General features: G+C 40.2%; 1 protein-coding gene across 1 annotated transcript in view; it reads left to right on the top strand.

Moving 5' to 3' along the window:
- EFNA5 (ephrin A5) overlaps positions 1–21,542 on the top strand; it is a 278,169-nt gene extending 256,627 nt beyond the window's left edge. Inside the window, exons 3-5 of the mRNA XM_045565769.1 lie at positions 11,265–11,330; positions 11,729–11,809; positions 17,085–21,542. Coding sequence (XP_045421725.1) covers positions 11,265–11,330; positions 11,729–11,809; positions 17,085–17,206 — 269 coding nt within the window. The 3' untranslated portion in view covers positions 17,207–21,542. The remainder of the gene's footprint in view (positions 1–11,264; positions 11,331–11,728; positions 11,810–17,084) is intronic.
- Positions 21,543–23,030: the final 1,488 nt, after the last annotated feature.

Here is a 23,030-nt window from a genome sequence, read left to right as displayed (position 1 = left end):
AGCTGGGACTACATGCATGTGCCACCATGCCCAGTTAATTTTTTCTATATATGTTTTTAGCTGTCCATATAATTTCTTTCTATTTTTAGTAGAGACGGGGTCTCACTCTTGCTCAGGCTGGTCTCGAACTCCTGACCTCGAGGGATCCACCCGCCTCGGCCCCCTAGAGTGCTAGGATTACAGGCGTGAGCCACCGTGCCCTGCCAAGGAGACAGCTTTTGATTAGCTGATCATGGAAGGCTTCTCTGAGGAATCCTTGACCTGAAAGGAAGTGTCAGGATGAACTGAATTTTCGGTGCACAAAAGGGTGGTTTTTGCCCATTAAAAAAGCTTATTCAGAGGGCTACTTTGGATTTAAAAATTGATATTTGACTTAAAGTTATAAATAAAAAAATTTTTCCTAAAAAATTTCAAAATTTAGGCTATTCAATTTAGCTCATACATCTTAGTCTGCATATAAGGCTAGGGAATGTAAATTTTTGGTTCCATTTACAAACTTGGATAATTAAACTCCTTGAACCATTTTAAGTTGAACTTAAAGGTTTAATTATTCTCTGTCCTTTTTAAATATTTCAATTGTCTGACTGTGAAACCTCCCCAAGTACATAATTCTTATCACTATAATAAATTAAACTTAAAAGTATGATGAACCTTTAGGATTCTTAAAAGTTCTAAAACTGTAAGTAAACCTGAGATTTCACTTAGTCACAAGTCTAAATCAATTTTTCCAATGTATATTTTCAATTAGAAAAATATATTACATCTCTGACTGGTTACTTAAATTGGCCAAGGTTGTCCTGCACTTTAAAAGTGAAGTTCCACATTCACAGATGCTTTTCTCATATACAAGAAATACTAGTTCTGTGGTTTTAATTCTATTAAAAATGCCTGCCCTTAGTTTTTAAACTTTGCTGTAGTTAAAGGGTAGTTATATCCCTCAACACAATTTGGGGGGTTACGTTCTCATGTCATGTCTGAGGTGCTTTAACTTGCTGAGGCTTCTTGAGGATTTCAGCCAGGATGACTTCACCCTCACCTGTGATCCTGGCCACCCAGCACCTCCCTTTATCATCACTCAAAGATGACCGTGGTCACCTTGGTTCTGGCCTCACCTTGCCTTTCTTCTCCTGCCTTTCTTCACTGGGAGGGGCCTGTAACCCCTACCCAAGCTGTCATTTGGTTAGATTCTGCACATGTTTGGTTCTAAAGATGCCCCCATTCCTTTCACTTACCTCTCATTTCTTGAGGCCATATACTCTTACAGATATTAAAATGCTACCTGCTTGAATTTTATATATCTCTGGCTTTGGCTGATAAATAGATCACAGCTTCCAAGATCATTCTACAAGAAGAGCTTTTTTTTTTAGACAGAGTCTCGCTTTGTTGCCCGGGCTAGAGTGAGTGCCGTGGCATCAGCCTAGCTCACTGCAACCTCAAACTCCTAGGCTCAAGTGATCCTACTGCCTCAGCCTCCCCAGTAGCTGGGACTACAGGCATGTGCCACCATGCCCGGCTAATTTTTTCTATGTATATTTTTAGTTGGCCAGATAATTTCTTTCTATTTTTAGTAGAGACGGGGTCTCACTCTTGCTCAGGCTGGTCTCGAACTCCTGACCTCGAGCGATCCACCCGCCTCGGCCTCCCAGAGTGCTAGGATTACAGGTGTGAGCCACCGCGCCCAGCCTTAATTTCTTTGATGTTTACCACTATCCCTCTCTTCACTTTTCTTTCTTATTCTAATCCTGACTTTGGTTCATATTTGGTCAACACATCACTTTGTAGCTAGACATATTTTTTTATCTCTATATTAATTCTTCAAATCTTTCTTGAACACCTGTCATGAACAAAGCAATAGACTCCCCAGAACCAAGAACCCAAGCACCCAGCATGGCTCCTCCCCTTGTAGAACTTGGCAACTGTAGCAGCAGAGATAAGATGTAATAGCCAGCTGTAAAACAAAAGAAAATGTGGTAAGTGCTATTTAGGAGATAGAAACAGAGCCCTGTAAGAACCTAGAAGAGAGTTATTGTGTTGGAGAAATGGGAACATATCTCAAGTGGCTAGAGGGAGCTGGGATTTTGAGAGTGGAAGGAAAGATCATGTGAGAAAAGGCAGATTTTCCAGGAGGTTCTGGGAGGGAATATTGTTAGGACTAACTATTAATGGGTAGTGAAAGAGTGTAAAGAGTGGGAGAGATAAAGAAGGAAATGCAGGTTGGGGCCAGGTTATGGAAAACCCTGGGTGCTCTGCTGTGGGATAAGGGATGGGTATGCACAGCCATTAACTTTTCTGGAAACGATCCTACTCAGAGACAATCAGGGTAAGCTAGAATTTAGTCCCTAAGATTGGCTTTTATTTTATTTACTCTATCAACATAAAACACTCATCAAGGAAAACATTTTTGGTATGCAAAAACATGTACAATCTTGGTACCTAAATGACTCCCTTCTTGGTAAAATTTAGCCTTCTAAAGATAGAACATTAATTTGTTCATGCCTCTAGGGTTCCATTAGGAGCCTGCAGCCCAAACGAATGGATATTTTGCCTAGATATTCGTATCACTACCAGAAATAACAGATATGGGAAGACCATGGCCTACTGGTTAAGAAAAACCACCAAAGAAATCACTGATTTGCATAAATAGACATTTACTCAAATAGAAAAAGAATATTGAAGAGTGAAATAAGAGCCATTTATATATATCAACACAATATCCGTGGACAGTGTACGTGGACACAGGGCAGTGTCCACACCCACCTAGGCTGGTTTTCTCTAGTGCCATCCTCGAAGTATGTCAGGTTATACAGCTGCAAAGGCAATGCCAACGACCAGCCTGGTTGCTTCTGTGCAGGATTTATATCCTTGTCTTTGGTCTGCCATCCCTCTAATTTAATAGCATGCTCACACTCTTAAAATGAAATTGAAAAAAGAATTCACAGAATCTTAGCATGATTTTCAAAAGGAACAGGGTCTTCCAATGGCCTTTCTAATTCTCTAAGCACTCACCCCAGCCTCAGTGCACATGTTCCCATAAATACCTTCATCACCACCACCATCACCCTATACACACACACTAACAAATGAAACTATGGTAGAATCCATTGTTTAAAATTTAGGCTAGAAAAGATCACACTTGTCCCCCTGGTTTTTCTTATGACTTAAAAATAGCTTTATCACCACCATCCATACCTGACCGCCTCCCCCTCCGTATTTGAGCTTAGAACTAGAGACCGAAGAAGCCCCCTTGCTTAGGGAAATCCCTGTGCAGAGGGAGCAGTAAGCACAGAGCTGATGATATCAATCTGTAGAGTAGTGAAATAATATTCCAGATCTGTAGGGATCCATCACCTAAGTTTCTGAGTGCGCTATAAAATTTTATAGCCTTTCTAAGGGAGATCATACTTGAAATTTGTTTTAAGAAGGGGAGGCTCATGAAGAGACTGAGGTATAGGCGGCTTAAGTGAAGCAGCTGGCTCAAAACCACAAAATCAGTCAGAACGGCTGAACCAGGGGGAAAAGTTAGAGCATCATTCTGCATACACTCAAGCCACTAAACCGTGCCCCTCCCAAGAACCCTCAGCAAGGAGGACAGTGATGAAAGGAGTTAGGAAAGCCTCGAAGAAATATTAACTTTTGTCTAGGAGCTTCTTTGAATTGTATTAACTTGATGATTTATTATTAGCAATTTACTGTCATGCTACATTAGTGCCGTCTGATAACGACATTGTTTCTGTTAATACAGTACAAATGAGTAATGGGATTTGTGGCTTTCATTGCTTACCAGTTAACAGTCACCCTCATAGCGTATGGCAGACGGTGGCACAAGGAGCCTGTGGAGAAGGAATAATATAAATTTCTCTTGTGGGATTCCAGGAATTCTGCCTTTTGTCAGGGTTTTGTTTTTGTTGTCATTACCTTACTACGGGGCTTCCAGCTGAAGAAGAGTGAATAGTTCTGCTTATCTGGTTTGTTGTTGTTTTGTTTTTTTGATCAGATAATGCCTATCTAATACAGCAGCAGGTTCACCAGAATAACCACAAACAGGAAAGAAAGAGCCGTCTGGCCTTAAAGCCTGATTTAGTCACTGGAATAGTCCAGCCTTACGCAAGGCCAGGTCTCAGAGAATAGTTACAACACGAGTTGATAATAAGAAACTTATTTTTTTCCAACTCTTCAAAGATGTTAAAAAGGTGGTTTTAAAAAAGTAGTAAAACATCTAATAAGAAACTTAACTATATTTCTTCATGTTTAGTTTTTTTTAACAATTAAAATGACATCTAAATATTTCCTTGCTCTGTGTGCCTATGTGACCATGCACGTCACTGAAGAAGGAGGGAAAGTTGAGATTCAGAATCCGAGATTTATTTAAACTGTCTTAAATTATCCTTAGAAAGAATTAATAATGCTTCCTATAGGGGACATTTTAAAACTATTCTCCAAAATCCAGGTTATTTTTTGCTCATAGCTCAATAGATATCAAAGTATACGGGACAAATCGTATCCCTCTTCAGTAAGCAGTAGAAACGGGTTTGTTGTCTGAGCTTCTAAAAAAAAGGCAAGTAAAACTTTGCTCATACTTCAAATAAATGTGTACAAAAGCATGATCATGCCCTGTTTATTCCTAGAAACCAGTGAAAAGAAATTTGTCCTCAGCCATTTATTGGAGGTTGCTAAGAAAAAATTGATCTGCTGAGACTCACCTACTGTATTTAAATGCCACTTAAGTTAGCATTTGCGGTGAGAACTTTGCCTAAGGGGGTAGAGAGATCGCTGGGGGGAGCATTGGGTGGGATGGGTGGTACGTCTTTACTTCCCATTTTTTCTTTTGTCTGTGCCTGCACAGCTGGAACTCATTTTACCTCCTTTGCCCTGAACTTTATTTGTTCCCAGTTACAGTTCCCTGGTGTTGAAACCAAGTTTTAACTTGTAGAGTATGTTTTTCTACCCCTCTTGTTATATTGTGGGAAACACATCCCTCTTCCTTCTCTAGTTTTTTAAAAGAAACATCCCCAGAGCCGTATCAAAGTGTCTCATATTTACATGATATGTTTAATTTCTCCAAGGTCTCCACCTTTACTTAAGTAACCTCCTTTTCAATGTTTACATCTGGGGCTTTGACCTTCACCTGACCGTGATTTAAGTCCTGAGACACTGCCGGGCTGCAAGAAAAGAAATGTGTTAGCAAATTCAGCCGGCTCCTAAGGTTGCTGTGAGGATGTGTGAGCTTGGTGAACCTGGGGCCATGAGCTAGTTGTTGAAAAATGTGACTTTTAAATCTCAAAAGGTAGGATAGTGAGATGTATTCCATTCTAACCAGTGATTTTGGTCTTAATATGACAATTAAGGATTGTGGTGATTTTAAAAAGGCAGATAGCCTGTTGTAAATTGTTGCTGGGGTATTCTTCCCTAAGAAAAGGCCTAACTTTTGAGAATTTTTCTGTGGGTCTGGTAACCGTTTTCCAAGAAGTCCATATGGCTTTGGTTAATCTCTATTCTACTCCCACCACTTCTTCTGTTCCCTCCCCCTCTACCAATATACACAAAATGGATTTTAGTGATTCATTAAATTCTAGGAGATATTTCCGGTAGTACCATGTATTTAAATGGGCTTTACTTTTTCTGCATTCATTGTGAAAGTAATATTAATACTTAATTTGCCTTCACCTGCCTAATTTGCATATATTTGTGTTGTGTGTTGAACCACATGAAAAACCTACAGGGGAAAAAACTGGGCCCTGCTAACAACTAATAGCCTATCTTTTCTTTTGACTTGCACAAATTGAGAAATATTGCCTGTGGCAAACATAATGGAAAACTGCATTTTTAATGCTCCCCCCCCACACTCATTTCTCTAAAAAGAAGAAAGCGGCTGACTATTCTTAAAAATAAAATTCCCCAAAGTACCCAGATTGACATGGGACACAGAAAAGGAAAAGGATTTTGGCTTTCGGAATTAAGATTCGAGGCTGAATAAGGTTAGGCAGAAATGTTAAAGTTGACTAATGAGTACAGTATTGGTCCTGAAAATGTGATAGAAATATGGGAGTCTTACCCTTCTCCTGCTCAACTTTTGGTTTTTCCTGAAGAAGAATGTTTATTACCTTGATTATCAGGAATTTCTGAGTTGCTTGAAGTCTTATACTATTTATATTTAATATAATGGCCTGTGTAAAAGTTAATTAACAGAAGTTTTTTGACAGTATGAGAAGTTTTAACTTATTTTAAAATCCTTTCATTTCATGCATTTTTAAGTCTCACCTTTACATTCTATTTTTCCGATTTGAGGAAAGGCATTCTCTCTTATGATGTCAGTCCATATTTTGTATCAAAACTCATTTAGGTTCACCCAGCAATTTGGAGTGAAAGTGAGACATCATGCTAATTGCAAGGAACAGCACAGGTTGGCCGCATTAGCAAACACAAACTAAAGTTGCATGGGAAGGAAAATGAAAAACAGTTTTTAAATGCTGGAGTGAGAACATTTAAATAGATATGTCTTGTCGTGTTTCTTCAACGGCAGTTTATAATTACCTCTCTTGAAGGCATGTTTGAAGTGGACTTGTAACGGTAGCTTGAAATGTAAACCAATAAGGGATGCAGTTGTTCAGGCCTGGCAGCAGAGTCAGGAGTGAGCAGCTCTGTGGGAGCGAGGGTAGGACTGTCCATTAGCAGAGTGTGCTGCAGTATCCTAGTCCTTCAGTCTGAAATTGGCTGTGGGAAGCCTTTGATTGCACAGATTTGTTTGTGTGCAGCATTGTATCAGTTAGCTCTTGATTAACAAATTACCCCAAAATGTTGTGGCTAAAACAACATTTATTATTTCACAGTTTCTGTGGATCAGTAATCCAGGTGCAGTTCAGCAGGGTCCTTTGGGTCTATCACAAGGCGACAGTCATCTCACGGCTCAGCTGAGAAGGAATCACTTTCTAGCTCACCCACAGGGTAGTCAAGTTCCATTCCTTGTGGGTCGTTGAATTATGGCGTCAGTTCCTTGCATGCTCTTGGCTGGAAGTTTCCCTGAGTTTGCTGGCGCATGGGCCTCTCCATTGGGAATCTCACAGTGTGGCATCTTGCTTCGTGAGCAAAAGAAAGAGTGTTAGCAGAAGGAAGTTGTAGTCTTTTGCAACATAATCACAGATGTGACATCCACCACTTTCGCTGAGTTCTACTCACAAGGATCAAGTTACTAGGTCCAGCCTACTCTGCGGGGAGGGATTCCACAGAGACCTGCAAAGGAGGAGGTGGCAGTCATTGGGAGCTGTGTCAGAAGCTGCCTACCTCAAGCATGATACCAGCGTTTGCTTGCTATATCTGAATGAGTGACCTGTGGTGAACTGTGGTGTGACTATTACATATATTTGCAATGCTAAATACAGCTTTTAGAAGTACTAATTTGGGAGCACTGAATATGGTCCCCTTTATGTGCCACATTGGCTAAAAAGTGCTAAGTCGTGCTCACCTTGAGCCCCAGGAGCCCAAGGGAATGGCTGAAGTTAGGGCCCTGTCTGAGGTCATGGAACAGAGGGAAGATAAGGGGCCCTCCCGGCCTTATTAGCATGGTGCTCTAAACCCAGGGAACCAGAGAGCCCTCAGCTTACATTTCATTATGTGTTGCAAGGTTTTGATTGGTACTTTGCAGCTCATTAGGGGGAAGGGACGCTATGGATTGATTTATAAAGTTGCTATTAAGATAATGGAATGGGAGGTTGTACTTGTTTTAATGGTCCCTGTATCCCTGCTCCCAACTTCCTGACTCCAAATGTACATTTTCAGCAGTAAACTGAAAGTAAAGGGATGTGAACTTGGATTATGTGACAACTGCTTAAGACATTTCTCATTTTAATTTGAAAAATTCTATTAGAAAACCCATGCATCTTTAAAGGAAGAATTCAGGTTTAGATTTTCCTCACTTGTATGCAGGTTAATACCTCTTTTGGGTTGCCAAGGTTTCAATTTGGGAATTTAGGGATGAAATGCCTTTTGTTCCAGTTGCTGTTGGTTGGCTTCTGGAGGACCTATGAAGCCTGTGATAAAAGTCCCTGTGACAAGCATGTCTGGGACACCTTCACACTCCCAGACAAAGCTAACTCTCCCTGCCCAGAGCTGTGCTGGCTCTTCGTGTAAACCTCAGCGACCCCAAACCATAGTTCCTATTTCTGTCCCAGCTGGAATAAGCACAACACAAAAGCAGGAACAGTGTATTTAATACATCTTTGCGTCCACCACATCTCATAAAGAAGCTGGTGCCTAGTAGACATTTTCAAAGTGTTTGAAATGATGGATGAAGCTGCAGTAAGGGATTTTGATAATTATTCACTCTCAGCTTTTAATGTTGACTATTAATTTTCTGAGGAAAGGGGCACAAGGAGTTACAGAATTATATAATTTATGTATGTATAAAAATTCGTATATTAATTTTCTTTTAACTAAGGTAAAGATAATGTTGGTCATTATAACGTGATGTGTCTCTAGAGTGATAGGGATTAATATCATCCACCTTGTGACAAAACTCAGGCACATTCTAAGATTTTCCTCCCTCACTTCCATCCTCAGCTGTATGCTCAGCATGGATCCTGGGAGGGTTTTCTTTCTATGTTTACTTGTGGGAATTTTACACGTTTCAGTTCCTTGGTTGTTTTGTGGTTTTAATGCTCAGTCTTTTATTTACTTGTGACTAGTAAAGCACTTTTGTATTACCTTATATCTTCAAATATTACTGATAATTAATCTTCTGTATTTTTAAGTGGTATAAAGGCATCCCCTACACTTGTCGGGTAAAGAAAGCTTGAACATAACATGGAGTGAAGCCACACTCTCACTTTTTTAAACATTGCATAAAAATGGACTTTCACTGGTACATGGAAAAAGGTTTTTATCTTTTGGGATTTTATCTTTGTTTTTCAATGTAGTAAATAAGGAACCCAGAGTACACAGCCCTCGTAAGGCACCGCTCAGGTTGGCTTTAAGAGTTCGGAGTTTGCTCCATGAGCTCAGGCTGGAGAATATAAGTCACCCTATTTAACGGAATCTGTATCATGTTCTCACATATCACATTGTATGCTAATATCCTTTGTTCACAAATTTTTCTAAGGATTAGAGTATAATAGTTAAATAACATCACCAGCATCAATCACATTTTCTGGTGATACATGAAGAGGTTACGGGACAGGTTGATGGGGAAGAGAGTTTTTATTTTCTATAAGTATAAATGCATTTGAGATTTTTAATTCACAGAAGAATGTAGCTTATCGAGCAGCTCAAGCTAACGTCCCTCCTTGAGAGCTGGTGAGAGAACTCTCCAGTTTTTTCCTGGATGGCTTAGCTTTTGCTGCTGTTCAGCTATTCCCATGTGCCCTACGGTGATTTTTATGTCCTGGATTTACTTCTCCTAAAGAAAAATCTGAAAGACTTGAGCTAAACCCAAGAAACTCCTCACTAAAACAATTAACCATTTGATTCTGCCTTGAACCTGTTTATCTTGCAGTATGATCCGTAAAATCGGCTATTTGTGTGTGGCAAATCAAGTTGAGGAGGTTCGAAGTGAGTTCATCTCAGCTCAAAAATCCATAGCACAGCAATGTAAACATCCACGTGCCACTTTTTCACACCACCTCTCATGAATAAGACATATACTCCCTCAAGAACCCATGGATTTTCTAATGAATGGGAGTCACCTATGTGTACTATATTTGTGACAGGCACATTTGCAGTTGGGGTCCACAGGAAGGACACCATTTCCTGGATCAAACCACAGAGTGCAAATATTGTGCCCTAAATAACACACTAGTTACTGTAAATGTCAGTAGAGGGAGTTTTTCCTACTTTGATTTAGTGAAAGCCTACAGCAAAGCCAGCTGTTAGCACTTCTTAACTGCTTGTCAGAGCGACCAGGGGAGAGGGGGAGAGCCAAAAACATTTTTCCTCTATACTTTTGTTTTAAAATTAAAAAAGTTTTCAACAGGTGTTGAATAGCCGTACTGGAGGTCCTTTACTGCTTGACATTATTTAGGTGGTGAACTTATAAATTCTCCTCCGGAATAGTTACATAAAGGAGATTCACATAAAATTAGTTTGGAGGTTGCATCTTGAATCCTCCCACCTGCAAAATAAATGCTGTTGTTTTCTGGGCTCCCCATGAGGAATAATAAAAAAATAAAAATAAAAGAGAGTGAAGGCACACCAAATGCTGGCCCTCTCTTTGTCACTTTGGGTATTACCAAGCTAATTGTGAGCCATGTGTGTTTTGATTGATGTCATCTGCTTTCCCCGAACAAAGAAACCACTTGAAGCAAACACATAGGGAGGGAAGTATGCAGCACTCATTTCTGTAATTTTTGTCATTTCGAGAATGCATTGGTAAACATATGTGGTTGTTAAGGATCTAACCACCCTTGGAAATCCCTCAGACATTATGCTGTGTGTACTGAGGGGAGATAATCTTTCAAAACGTAGGGAAAGTTTACAGTCTTATTATCTTGAAGAGGAGAAGAAAGTTTCTTCCTCAAATGATTTATAACTTGAAACATGTTGTCATGTTTTGGTAAGCCGGCTTTATTAATTCCATCCTTCTCTGTGGCAAATTTTTTTTAAAAAAAAATAAATGTACCATTGCAACGTAGTACTTTCTCAATAGCATATTGTACTTATAATAGCATGATGGAAGTGGCTGGGCTTCTCATATAGAATGCGGAGCCAAGTTCTGAGTAAAACCTCTAATTGAATTACCTGCAAAGCACTGACAGACGAGCTTTCAAGACAGACAAAGCTCTGCTTTCCCCAGCAGAAATAGGTCATGTTTAAGTCTGCCGTTTAACTATCTGTTATTGGTTTTTGCCAGCACTTTCACCTTGGGCCCCCGTTGGGCCCCTTTTCCTGTAGCCGAGGAGGAGTGGCTCTGTGAAAGCAGGAGGGCTCAAGCATTATCCTCTTGATTTAGAGAAAATTGATAACAGATCGTGTTAAATGGGAGAGCCTTTGAAATAAAAATCCCAAGTATTTTTTTCACAGTTTACCCACATTCTTGCATGATTCTTTACTGTATTGCAAAGAGAAGCTGGGGATATGAAAGTAGCCTTTCTGTAGAAGTTAGATCAATCTGAAAAGTCTTGTGTGTTTTAACTTTTGGGAAGAATTAGAGAATGGTTCCTGTTGTTGAGGTCAGGAAGGAATTTATGATAGACCATTTGTATGTGAAAATGAAGAGTAATCTGTTGTTCTCTCTTTCTCTCTTTCTTTTCTCTCCCTCCCTCTCTCCCTCCCCACAGCCTCTGCAATCCCAGATAATGGAAGAAGGTCCTGTCTAAAGCTCAAAGTCTTTGTGAGACCCACAAGTAAGTTCAGTAGAATGAGCTTCAGAGGGGGGCTTCACCGCGCATGCTTTATCGTGTGGTCTCGTTCACGGCGGTAAAAATTTTTTTACTGTTAAATCTTGTGTGGTATCTTTTTTTGTATATCAACATCCATGTTTTAGTTTTCATCATATTTTTTCTCATCATTCTTCATGATGCTTTTATTTAAGTACACAGCAGTTGCTAACTTGTTGTTTCTTAGACTGTTGTACGTGCACAGCAAACGGGAACACTATTGGCATTTGAATACATGCCACTGATTGTAAAACAATCTCTACATAAATAAAAGGAAAAGTAGAGAGAAAGAACAAAAGAAAGAAGTGGGAGTTTAAGGGTGTCTTCACTAACATATTTGGCTGTTATCTCTATTTTTGTTATAGATAGCTGTATGAAAACTATAGGTGTTCATGATCGTGTTTTCGATGTTAACGACAAAGTAGAAAATTCATTAGAACCAGCAGGTTAGTATGCTTAGAGAATCTCTTTTAACAAGTGCATCTATTTCTCTGATGCTTCAGTTCTTTTTTTCTTTTCTTCCTCTCTGCATGTTTGCATGTGATAGTTGTTCTGCTTTTGCTCATTGCTAGCAATGCTAATATGACTTATATTCTACCTCATTTCTCCAATATCTTTGTGTAATGCATGCGAGATAAAATACTTTTCTTTTTTGGACATGGGTTTGATCTAATACAGTATCCTAATATAGAAAAATCCATCAGAATGCTAAAATCTCACTGCCTTTTACCATATCCTCAGAGCATGCTGGTGAATCACTGTGAATATTAAAGGATCTTTTTTCATATAAGACAGAAAACATTTCTATTGTATATGTTTACAAAACTTTCTTCTTTATAATGTCCAAATCTATGGATTAAAGTAATGAGACTATTTTACACAAAATAGCAACTAATTCAACATATTTAGTTTTTTTTTAGAAATTCACATGCATCATTGAACTGACCTGAGGAATTTCATTTTATTGCATTTCAATACTATTTGTGCTGTTGTTGTCAATAGTAATTGGTCTGGAGAAGTATAATCATGTTGCCACCACAAATTTACACACCTGCTGCTCCCACAAATGTACCAGTAGCCTGTCGAGCCAAATGTGATCCTTGATTACTGAGGCAAAATAAATTTTGAGGATAAATAAATTTTTTCTACTATTGACTTCCACACGTCCGAACTTTCCTAGCACTATGAAGAAAAATAAAACCCACAAAAGCGCTCATTGAAGCATTTACTTTGTAGCATACTGTGGGTAATGTAAACGTGTAAACTCTCCAATTGGTTACAAATTCAATCTGTCCATGTAATGCAAATTGATTGATCAGGAGGTACAGTCACGCCCTATCCCCTGCTCATGGAGGAGCCCCTGGGTGCTCTGCTTCCTGTGTCGTGACCTTTTCTCTCTGCTCGAGATCTTCACTGGTTTCCTTACCTGTCTCCCATGACCATCTCCAAGTTTAAGGGAAATAAAAGTATTTCCCCTTCACAGAGAGGTTTGAGCCCCCTTCTGTAAATGGAGAATTTTTGTCTTTTTGTAGTAGGACTTCTCATTCTTATGGTCCTGCAAATTAAAGGCTTTTGAGGTCCATTTTATCCTCTGAGTATTGTTACCAGGACTCCACAGCCAATGAGCTTTAGGGAAACTTACCCTGGGTAAATGTGGTGCCTCAGGACATACAATAGCTTTCATGTTGTAATTGACAGGAAGAGTTAGTTTTTTCCCCCAAGCATTCTGATTTTTCTAATGCAGGCATCTCACTCAGAGCAGGGACAATGAGCTCTCAAAGGTCTCAGTGGCTCCCCAGGGATCAGTTAGCCACTTTAGAAAGTTGCAGGGAATGATGCGGAGACATTTTAATTGTGTCCTGGAAATCTGGAGACATTATTGTGGCTTTTCAAGGTGCCCGATTCCTCACAAGCTCGAGGACTTGGGACATCGAAGGGTCTGCAGGTCAAATGGGATCTCCTTTAAAGGCCACAGAGTCCACACTTTCATGCCACATAGCTAGTTAGATAGATCCAGGTTTAATATTTCAGATCTCTTGACTCCTGTTCCAACAGTATCAAAGTAGTATTCTCTTACCGCTACTAGAGGTATAGATGTTCACAAAGGACTTAACTCTCTTGGCTTTGTTAGTAAATCACAGGTAGAATGGCCAGCAGAGGAAGGCATGTTATAAACAAAAATTACCCAGGATTATGGTTTTTTTGATACACAATATGCAGAATGTAGACATATCTTTCCCATGATCTTTTTTCCAGGTAAACTCCACTGCCTATCTAGAGAGTAAGAGGCTGTTTAGAAACAGATTGCATGTTTTTCTCTGGTAATGAAGAGGCACACTGTGGACTATTCTACCATTAGGAAAATTATCTTTGAATTCAACTAATGATAAAATGCCAGATATTGAGGTGCTTTCATACATGAACATATTTCACTGTCTTTGGGGAAGCAAGCTCTTTTTCACTGAGCATTTAAAATTCGTGATGGCCCAAAATCTACAGACATATAGCTGATGAAAGATTGCAAAAGATTGACGGAATGTAGTCAGGTGTGTGCGTGTGTGTGTGTGTGTGTGTGTGTGTGTGTGTGTGTGTGTGTGTGTGTTGAGGACTGGATCATAGGTGTACATGCAGGAAAAGCTTCTTGAGTCAGTCATAACTATATTTAAGGGCTTGCTGGTAAATGTCTTTACTAAAAAAGTAAGAGAAAGTTGAGCCACAACACCTGGAAGAAATTTGAGTACCTCACCTTATTCCTTAGAAAATTCAGTCCGACTTGCAGCTTTTCACCACTGGGTTGAACCATTGAGTGAAAGAATCCAGTTCTGGGTATAGACCCAGACTTTATGAATCCAGCAAGCCTGAAGGGATTCTACTGCATGATCTCAGCAATGTGTACTAATTCACCTGTCTTCGGAATGTATTTGTCTTTTTGTTTGCTTGCACACTCTGCCTGCCAGTTTCCTATCATCAGGGATGCAGGATGATCTCAGGGCAGACATATGCCATGTAACATGCTCCAAAATATCACTAGTGTTCTCTCAGTTAACTATTGAAAGCCCCATTTTGTGGAATCCTGCAGTCAGGAGGCAGGATTTGATTTGGCTTCTGAAGAGGAATATTTTCTCCTTTCAATCCATGTTCGCCATTACAAGTGTTAGAAATTCTTTCATTTTGGTGTAATTTCCATTGGGATAGATTTTGCTTATGAATTCCTCCTTAGAATTCTGAAATTGCTCAGATTTACCCAAATGACAGCCAGTTTTTCATTTCACTCTTGGGGGCCATAGAATCTCCCAACATTGAGGCCCTGTTTTAATCAAAGGATGCTTTGTAGAATCCTGAATGAGGAACAGCATGTTGCAGGAAGAAGAGAAGAATTGTGATGCCCTGATGGGACAGATTCTCTTCTATGGGGGCAAGATGATACAGATTTCTTGGTTGCTTATAGAAGGGTTCATTCCAAAGATTGTGTGTGATTAAAGGACTGAAAGGCACATTTAGCCTCATGCTTCATATAGATGAAAAACAAAAGCCTTCCTTTCAGTTATCCTGTGAGATTCATTCACTGGGTCTTATGCTGAGTGGTTCAGGAGTAATGGACAGCACTCATGGAGCATACTGGGGACTTGGGGCGGTGAGGAGACCCCTTCATGCTCACACTGAGTACCTAAGTGCTACTGGAGTACCTTTTAGCAATATGCTTCCAAATTATACAAGGAGAAGGATTGGGTAATGTGTTAGTAAAAATAAGGTGGAGAGGAACCCAATAGCTGATGTAATTTCAGGTGTATAAATATAACTGATGTTCCAAAATGAACTCTAGAACCCTCAGGGTTTATAATTCTTTCACAATTAAGCCTGAAGTGCTCCGTTGTTTTGATTGACAACATATTGGTGCTCTTAAGAAAGTGACTTGGATTTTAATTTCAGAGCTATTAAGGGCCTTTACTAGAACTTCCTGTTAACTACAGATTTAATTAATACATTTGCAAGGCTGAAAAAGAGCAGAGAGAAGAGGAGGGTCTGCGAGTATTTGGCGACATTGTGCAGGACTTTACATTTTCTCTGCCTTTGTTTATCTTCCCGTTCTTGCTTCCTAACCTTTTCTGGTCTCCTCAGCTAAAACCACTCCATGCAGGTTTGCTAAGGTCCAGGAAAGGGGAGCAAGTATGACAGAGGGATGCGGCAGCTTCCTCGAGAGGGCAGGCTAACGAGATAAGAGCACTCCAGGGCAGAGGACTCAGTGCTGAGAAGACATATTTCTTAGTTCATGTTGGGAATGAATGTGAAGGACAGAAGCATCCCAGATGAGCATATCTGAAGGAGGGGCCAGGCTGTGAGCCTGAAAAGCAGTTACTTTAGGACAGATAATAGGGATTGTGCCCCTACCCAGGAAAGAAAAAGCATCCTTATTGTGACATGTTGTATGGTAGGAAAATATGAATGAGTTTTACAGTAATGGACAGTTAACCCATTAAGGGGTTTGAGGTGGGTCATTAGGGATATTTAGGCATTATCCCTTGAGGTCAAGGTAACTGAGAATAACCACCGAGTCTCACTTGTTACCATGCGCTCTGACTGACCATTGAACGAATGCAAGATGGCGGCTGCTGGGCACCTACGTGAATTTCCCCCCATGCTGAAATAAAAGTCTGCACAGAGGCCCGCTGTTGGCCCCCAAAAACGTGTCATTTGGAGATCACTTAGTCTAAAAGCTCAAGTTAGGCCAGGTGGAGGGAAGAAGGCGGCAGCCCTGGAGCAGAGCGTGGTGGGTAGGCAAGGCGCCAGCCTATCTTTGGGTACTAATTGCTGCAGAGTTCCCGTTTCGAAGTTAAGCCCGTTAATCATGCGGATCAGGAAGGCTATCCAAAGTCAGAGGCAGCCTCACAGAACACTTTATAGCTAAATAAAAGAAGCTTAACTCACTTAATCCATTTTATTTAGAAGAAAATTTGCATCCATGCTGATAATTTATGTGCCAAGCTTCAGCCCGACAAAAATAAAAATAGTTAAGTTCAAGTAATTTAATCTTGGAAGTACAGGGTTTGTAATGGAAATGGCACCATAATTGATACCTAATTGTAGGCAAACCAGTGGGCACCCATTTATTGAAGTTTACTGGGCATTATGTACAGTTTATTTAAAATGCTGTTGTTTTGGCATTTAATTTTTTATAGTTGAAAATGTCATCCAGGCATCCAACAACCAGGCATTCAACACTAATCCTGTGAAACAGCTGAAAAAAGGAAAATGGGCAGCGCCTTCTGGTTAACCCTTCCTATGCCAACATACCTGCCCCTTACCTCACCCCCACCCCCCGACACACACACACAGACACACACACAGACACACACATGTTACTTGCCTTCCCGTGGCATCCTAGGTTTAAAAGGCACATTCAGATATCCCAAGTTTGTGCAAGGGGTGTTTGATTGCTAGCAAACCAAAGTAGCTCACGTGCCAAAGGTTACAGTGTGTGCACAAATTTCCCCCTCCATTTTTAAGGAAAGCATTAATATTGCTGAGAAAGCCCAATTTTCTCTGCTGCTTCTTTGTTTGCTGTAAATAATGAGTGATTATGCAGACATGAAAGTCAATGGTGGCACAAGGTTCATTACCCTACTTTGCAGAGGGTGGCGAGGTCTGTTAACAGCAGGCTGCTGCAAGAGAGTTATTAAGGATGTGAAATCTCACTGGAATGTGTGCTTTCTATTTGAACAGATGACACCGTACATGAGTCAGCCGAGCCATCCCGCGGCGAGAACGCGGCACAAACACCAAGGATACCCAGCCGCCTTTTGGCAATCCTACTGTTCCTCCTGGCGATGCTTTTGACATTATAGCACAGTCTCCTCCCGTCACCTGTCACAGAAAACATCAGGGTCTTGGAACACCAGAGATCCACCTAACTGCTCATCCTAAGAAGGGACTTCTTATTGGGTTTTGGCAGATGTCAGATTTTTGTTTTCTTTCTTTCCGCCTGAATTCTAAGCAACAACTTGGGGCTGGCGGGGGCTCAGCTAGTTACTGCCTCCCTCACCCCACCCCCGGCCCTTGCCCTTGACTTCTCTCACCCCTCCCAAATTAAACGGACTCCAGATGAAAACGCCAAATTGTCATAGTGACACCAGTGGTTTGTCAGCTCCTGTGCATTCTCCTCTAAGAGCTCACCTCCGTTAGCGCACTGTGTCAGCAGTATGTGGACAAGGAAGAATAGTGGCAGATGCAGCCAGTGATGGCTAGGCCCGGGAGGGTTTTGCTCTCCTATGCAATATTTATGCCTTCTCATTCAGAACTGTAAGATGATCGCACAGGGCATCATGTCACCATGTCAGGTCCAGAGGGGAGGTATTAAGAATAGATATAATATTACACCATTTCCTCTAGGAGTGTATAAATGAACAGGCTTCTAAAAGGTTGAGACACTGGGTTTTTTTAATATGACTGTCTTAAAGCATTCTTGACAGCAAAACTTGTACTCTGTAAAAGAAGCCTTTTTTTTTTTCCAGGAGGCAGGTTGGGGACAGAATGCTAACGTAAAGCAAGTGTGAAAACAGAGAAAACTATATGTTTGCTGGGGGTGTGTATGTGTGAGTGCCTCTAATTTTTTTGGTGACTGGGCAGTGCACACCAGATTTTTTTTGTTTTCCTTCGAATACAGATCACCATGGTGCTACAACTTTTTTTTCTTTTTTTAGAAACTCAAAGAGGCATTTTTATGAATAAAGTGACCTTCCCCAAGGCTGACAAGCCAGGGTTGATGAGTGCGTAGTGGAATAGCTTTGGATGCTCCTCTGGGGGACGGTATGTACCAAGGAGAGGATCTCGGTGGCCAGAGGAGATGTGATTTGGCTTTGCTGGAGCGCCAGTGTGCTGTGGCCTTTCCCCGACTCCCACCCTAGTAACCTACGTTTTGCTCCACACTCCACGACTGCAGGGGCTCGGACACAAACCCCTGTCACCAGGAGAGTCAGTCAGCACTACTTGGGAGGGCTAAAGGGAAATTTGGAAATAAAATTCCAAAGTTTGGAATAAAAAAAAATCTTCAAGTGTTGATTTTATATTTTTTCCCTTTCTGACACAGCCTAAAGCGTAGGGGGAACATGTGTTTATCTGTGGGAGATAAACAAGATGGAGTCCCAAAGACTTTAACAAAATATTTTTTTAAAAATCCACTAGAATAGAAAATACATTATTTAGATATACTTTATGCTGAGAGTGAGTATATATGCTTGTCCTATTTAAACTTGTGAGAAAAAGTGGTATCCCTTGATACAGTTAGAAATATGGGGGGCTATCTTGTTTCATTGTGGGGGTGGGGCAGAAGGTGAATCAAAGCAGGATGACCCTGTTTAAGGAATCTTAGCATGGCCAACAGGGGATGTGTCCAGTTGATTACCAGGAAACGCAAGCCCTGGGGTGTTTCTCCTGGTGGTGGGGCTGTAATGAATTTTAAAATCCAAAGCCTAGACAGGGAAAAGTGTTAGACCAATGGTAAAGCAATTTAGCCTTTTTTGCTATTGCACGACATGTCGATAGAAACCATGCCTTTCAAAATAAAAAAATAAATGTGATGATCATGTAAAATGTGAAAAATTGAAAGCATTCCAGCAACATGAAGTTTTTTTATATATTTGTTTTTTAAGATGTATATGTACAAAAAATAGGGAGTTTCAGACTTCTTTGAATGGGAATTTGCTTAAAATTGTGAGTAGCTCTGCATTAGACAAATCTGTGAATGAAAGGCAGCTGTAAACATACTGCACCCTGGAGAGTTGTACACATGTTGAAATGTAATCTGGGCTTACCTGATCCATTTGGAGTGGATGTGCCTGCCGAGTCTGTTCTCACGTGGAACCATGTGCGTGGGGTCGCCAGCCTCGCAGATACAATCAATCCAATTCCCCCCTGACATCAGGAACTTCCCTGGAGTGACAGAGTCTTATCACAGAAGGCAGCCACCATTTCATTGAAACAAAAGTTCACAGCATTTTGATTCCTTTTTCCTTTAACAATTGATACGCTCAATACTCTTGATAATATCCAGAAATACTTCTTTTGATTAATAGTTACAGGCTTGTTGGTCCTGTGGGATTTGAGGAGGGGGGAAAAAAAGAGACCTTCCAAAATGGATCAATAGTCAGAACCAAAATAATACTGCATGTTCTATAACCACAAGGAAATCAAATGATCCTATAATGAGTCCAGTTAGTCATAACTACATTAGCAGTGCTAATTTCATTTTAGAAATGGCGACTTCTGTGGTTTTTCTAGCATTTGTCTCTAACAAATGATGAAATAATTACTCATGGCCCTCTCTGCCATTGTCTTTCATTTTTTCACAGCAAAATTAGACCCCTTTACTTCACCATTGTGCCCCTGCAAATTAAGTAAGAAGAAAATAGCAAGACTATCCACGCCAGTAGACAGTATGCTTCTCTACCTATAAGTGACGTAATCCTAGCTGATACGCTGGCCATGGAGTTTTCAAGAAGATGATTGGTGTCAGACCGTTTTCATTTTGTTTAAAAAGTGTTGGTGGCCTTTTGTGCTGGTGTAACAATCCTCTGGGGGCTCAGGAGGATGTCGATGCAACTTTGTAGCAGCTTTTAATTTCAAAAACAATTCAAAAGTCTGAAGGGCAGCCATAGCTGCCCCTCAGCCCCGGTTAGTCAAACCCCAGCGACCTTTGCCCCTGGTTGCCAAGGGCTTTGCAACATGAAGCAGGGAAATAAGGATCTGTCTGTTTAGTGGATACCGTGTATCCTTTAATAGACCAGGTAACAGTTCGTGTTAGATTAGACCATTGTTTTGTACTGTACTTTCTTGGGTGGCAAAGGAAAGAAAAGTAAAACGTTAAAAAAAAAAAAAAAACCTGCGTTCTTTAAATTCTGTATTATTAGCAACCTCTGTTGTATATAGTGTTTGATAATAAAGTATTAATTTGATTCTTATGTCTTTTGTAAGTGAGAACAATAGACTTTCAGGATACAAAACATGCATTGAGGCTTTGAAACATCCAATATGTACCGTGGCTGAGAAAAGAGTCACAAATGGCTGAGACACTGCTCCATACAGGACTCATGTGGTCATCGCCCACCCAATCTTGTGACTCCATCATCTTGGGACCTGGAACAACATGACTTTTTTGATCCATATTTTGTCCTCAATGTTTTCAAGGTCTGATGTTGGAGCCCTGTGGTCCCCCCCACCCCACCTCCTCCCCCAGCATGTTGGTTTGAAAGGGTTAGGGAATTTAATAACGGTTCTGTACTTTGGTTTGGTTTGGTTTTCTGTTTGTGATTGTTTTCATTGACTGTTTTATCTTTTCCCAGGAAGAGTCTTATCAATATCATGTGCAGCTGGCTCACGCATGGGAATGGTTGCAAACCAGTCAGGTTAGGAAGGTTAAATGGGGCTGTTTCCCTCTCTATGTCGTTGTGAAAGGAAGAGTCATGCAGTACCTGTGGATTTTCAGGGACTCTTGTTTTTCTCCCGTGCCTTAGCAACGGCAGCAGCCATTTTTATTAGTTTCAAATAACAAAAAAAAACTTTTAAACTCCTCCCTTCCATTCATTGCTCTTAGAGTTGTGGTCACTAGCTTTTCTTTTGAAAACCACCTCCACCAACACCCCCGTTTGCCCACACCCCCCCTTTTTACTTGTTATGTTTATTTTTTTGTCTCTCGCCTTCCTCCCACGTTTTATTTTCCCTCAGAGCTGTGAATGGGCAGGTCTGTCTCTGGTTTGGCATCACTGAGTTTTTCCCATGCATTGGCCCCAGGGCTGCTCGGATGTGAGACAAATCTCCCTACAATGGGCTTGCTCCCATTGTCTGTACAGTTTAATAGATGCTGGCATGTTGGAGGTTACCCATGAGTCAAAATCCGCTTTCCATGCTTACTCTTGACACCCCATTGAAGCCACTCATTGTGTGTGCGTCTGGGTGTGAAGTCCAGCTCCGTGTGGTCCTGTGCTTGTACTGCCCTGCTTTGCAGTTCCTTTGCACTTACTCATCAAGTGCTGTTTTGAAATGCTAACATTATATAAACGTAAAAGAAAATGTAAAAAAAAAAAAAACCCACACACAAACAAACCCATACGATCTGTATTTGTATATACACGTGTCCGTACAAGTATACCTAAATAAAAATTAAAGATTTTCATCATTTTAATTGGATCCCTCCTTCTACTTCTTTGTTCCTTGAATGACGCCTTTATTTCAGGGGCTACTTGTACTCTGCTGATTTTTCAAAATCTTTGTGGACAGGAAAGATAATACGACATTGCACAAGAGAAGGCCTGGGAAGCTCAAAGAATGCAGAGTTAGAAATGGCCAAGTATCTAGGCGCATTCCAGTTATTCTGATGAGAGAATAGTGAGATTTCAGCCTGGTCGCTGTAGTTGAGCCTTAAAATAGGCACTATGACAAGCCCTGCATCCTAAAACAACTGTTAAATACAACAGGAGCTAAACACAAACTATTTTCTTTTACTTTGCACACAGTTTTTTCACCCCATCAAGAAAAAGCCCAACTAAGCATTTTCCCAGCCCACATCTTATACTTCAGAAAGAAATAATGAGTAATAATGATAATCAATACAGCCCCAAACCTCTATCAAGGAAGAATTAACTTACTACTGTGTGACCTTGGGCAAGTCACATGATATCTTTGGGACTCAGTTTCCTTATCTGTAAATACTGGTTGTATAAGAGATTTATTTGATTTTCTGAATTCTGCCCTTCTTGGGCACTGCAAAGCCTATTTTGCATCTGAGTGATGTGTGTTTTTGTCTTTGATGATGACATTGCTATAAGCACAATTTGACAATTTCATCTGTAGAGGGAAAAAGCATCAAATATCTGACATAATAGACACCTAATGCATTTCAAGACTTGGCTTTAATTACCCCATGTTAACATTAAACTCATTGAAAGCTTTTTATTACACTTAATTATTTGACAGGGCACTAAACACTAATTATGACTTACTGTAACCTTTTTTGCTAATGAAGAATGACAGCTTTATAGAATGAGAAACAACTCACATTAATAAAAAAAGATGTACTGGACTACTTATGTGACATTTTCAAACCAGAACAGCATTACATTATCATTACCATCTTCACCATCATCATCAAAAGCATTTAAGTGATCGTGGCATTGTGCTCAGTGCTGTGCAAAATAATGTTTACAATCTGTACTTTTAAAGTTTACAACATAAGGCAAAGGTGTAAGCATGACATAGTGATTCATAGAGAAAAATATAAAATTCAAGCATTTATATTATGCATAAGTAATAGGGGAGAGAGATACTTTTTAAAAAATAAAAATGAGTGAAACAAGTTTGCGATTGTAAGATTACGAAGATTGAGTTAAAAGAAATCACCTTTCAAAATCGTCAAGTTGGGGTGAGGAGCGTCTTACAAAATAGAACACATGGTGAGTTAAAAAACCGCTGTAGGCTTAAGAGGGTGGTAAAATTCGTGGAGTAAATTTTCATAGTAGCTACAAAGGTGACTGTGAAAATGAGAAAACCTACGACAACATCTGAACGTCACTGGAGCAAATTATGAGGATAGTGGTCCAGAGAAATCATTTCTTTCCCTAAGGAAGTAGGGGAAGTGATGAAAAGATGACAATTTCAGATTCTGCTTTATAGAATAAG

Source organism: Lemur catta, chromosome 12 (genome assembly GCF_020740605.2).
Source record: "Lemur catta isolate mLemCat1 chromosome 12, mLemCat1.pri, whole genome shotgun sequence".
NCBI lineage: Eukaryota > Metazoa > Chordata > Mammalia > Primates > Lemuridae > Lemur > Lemur catta.
Note: the sequence above shows the minus strand (reverse complement) of the source record. Positions and strands in the feature narration are given on the sequence as shown.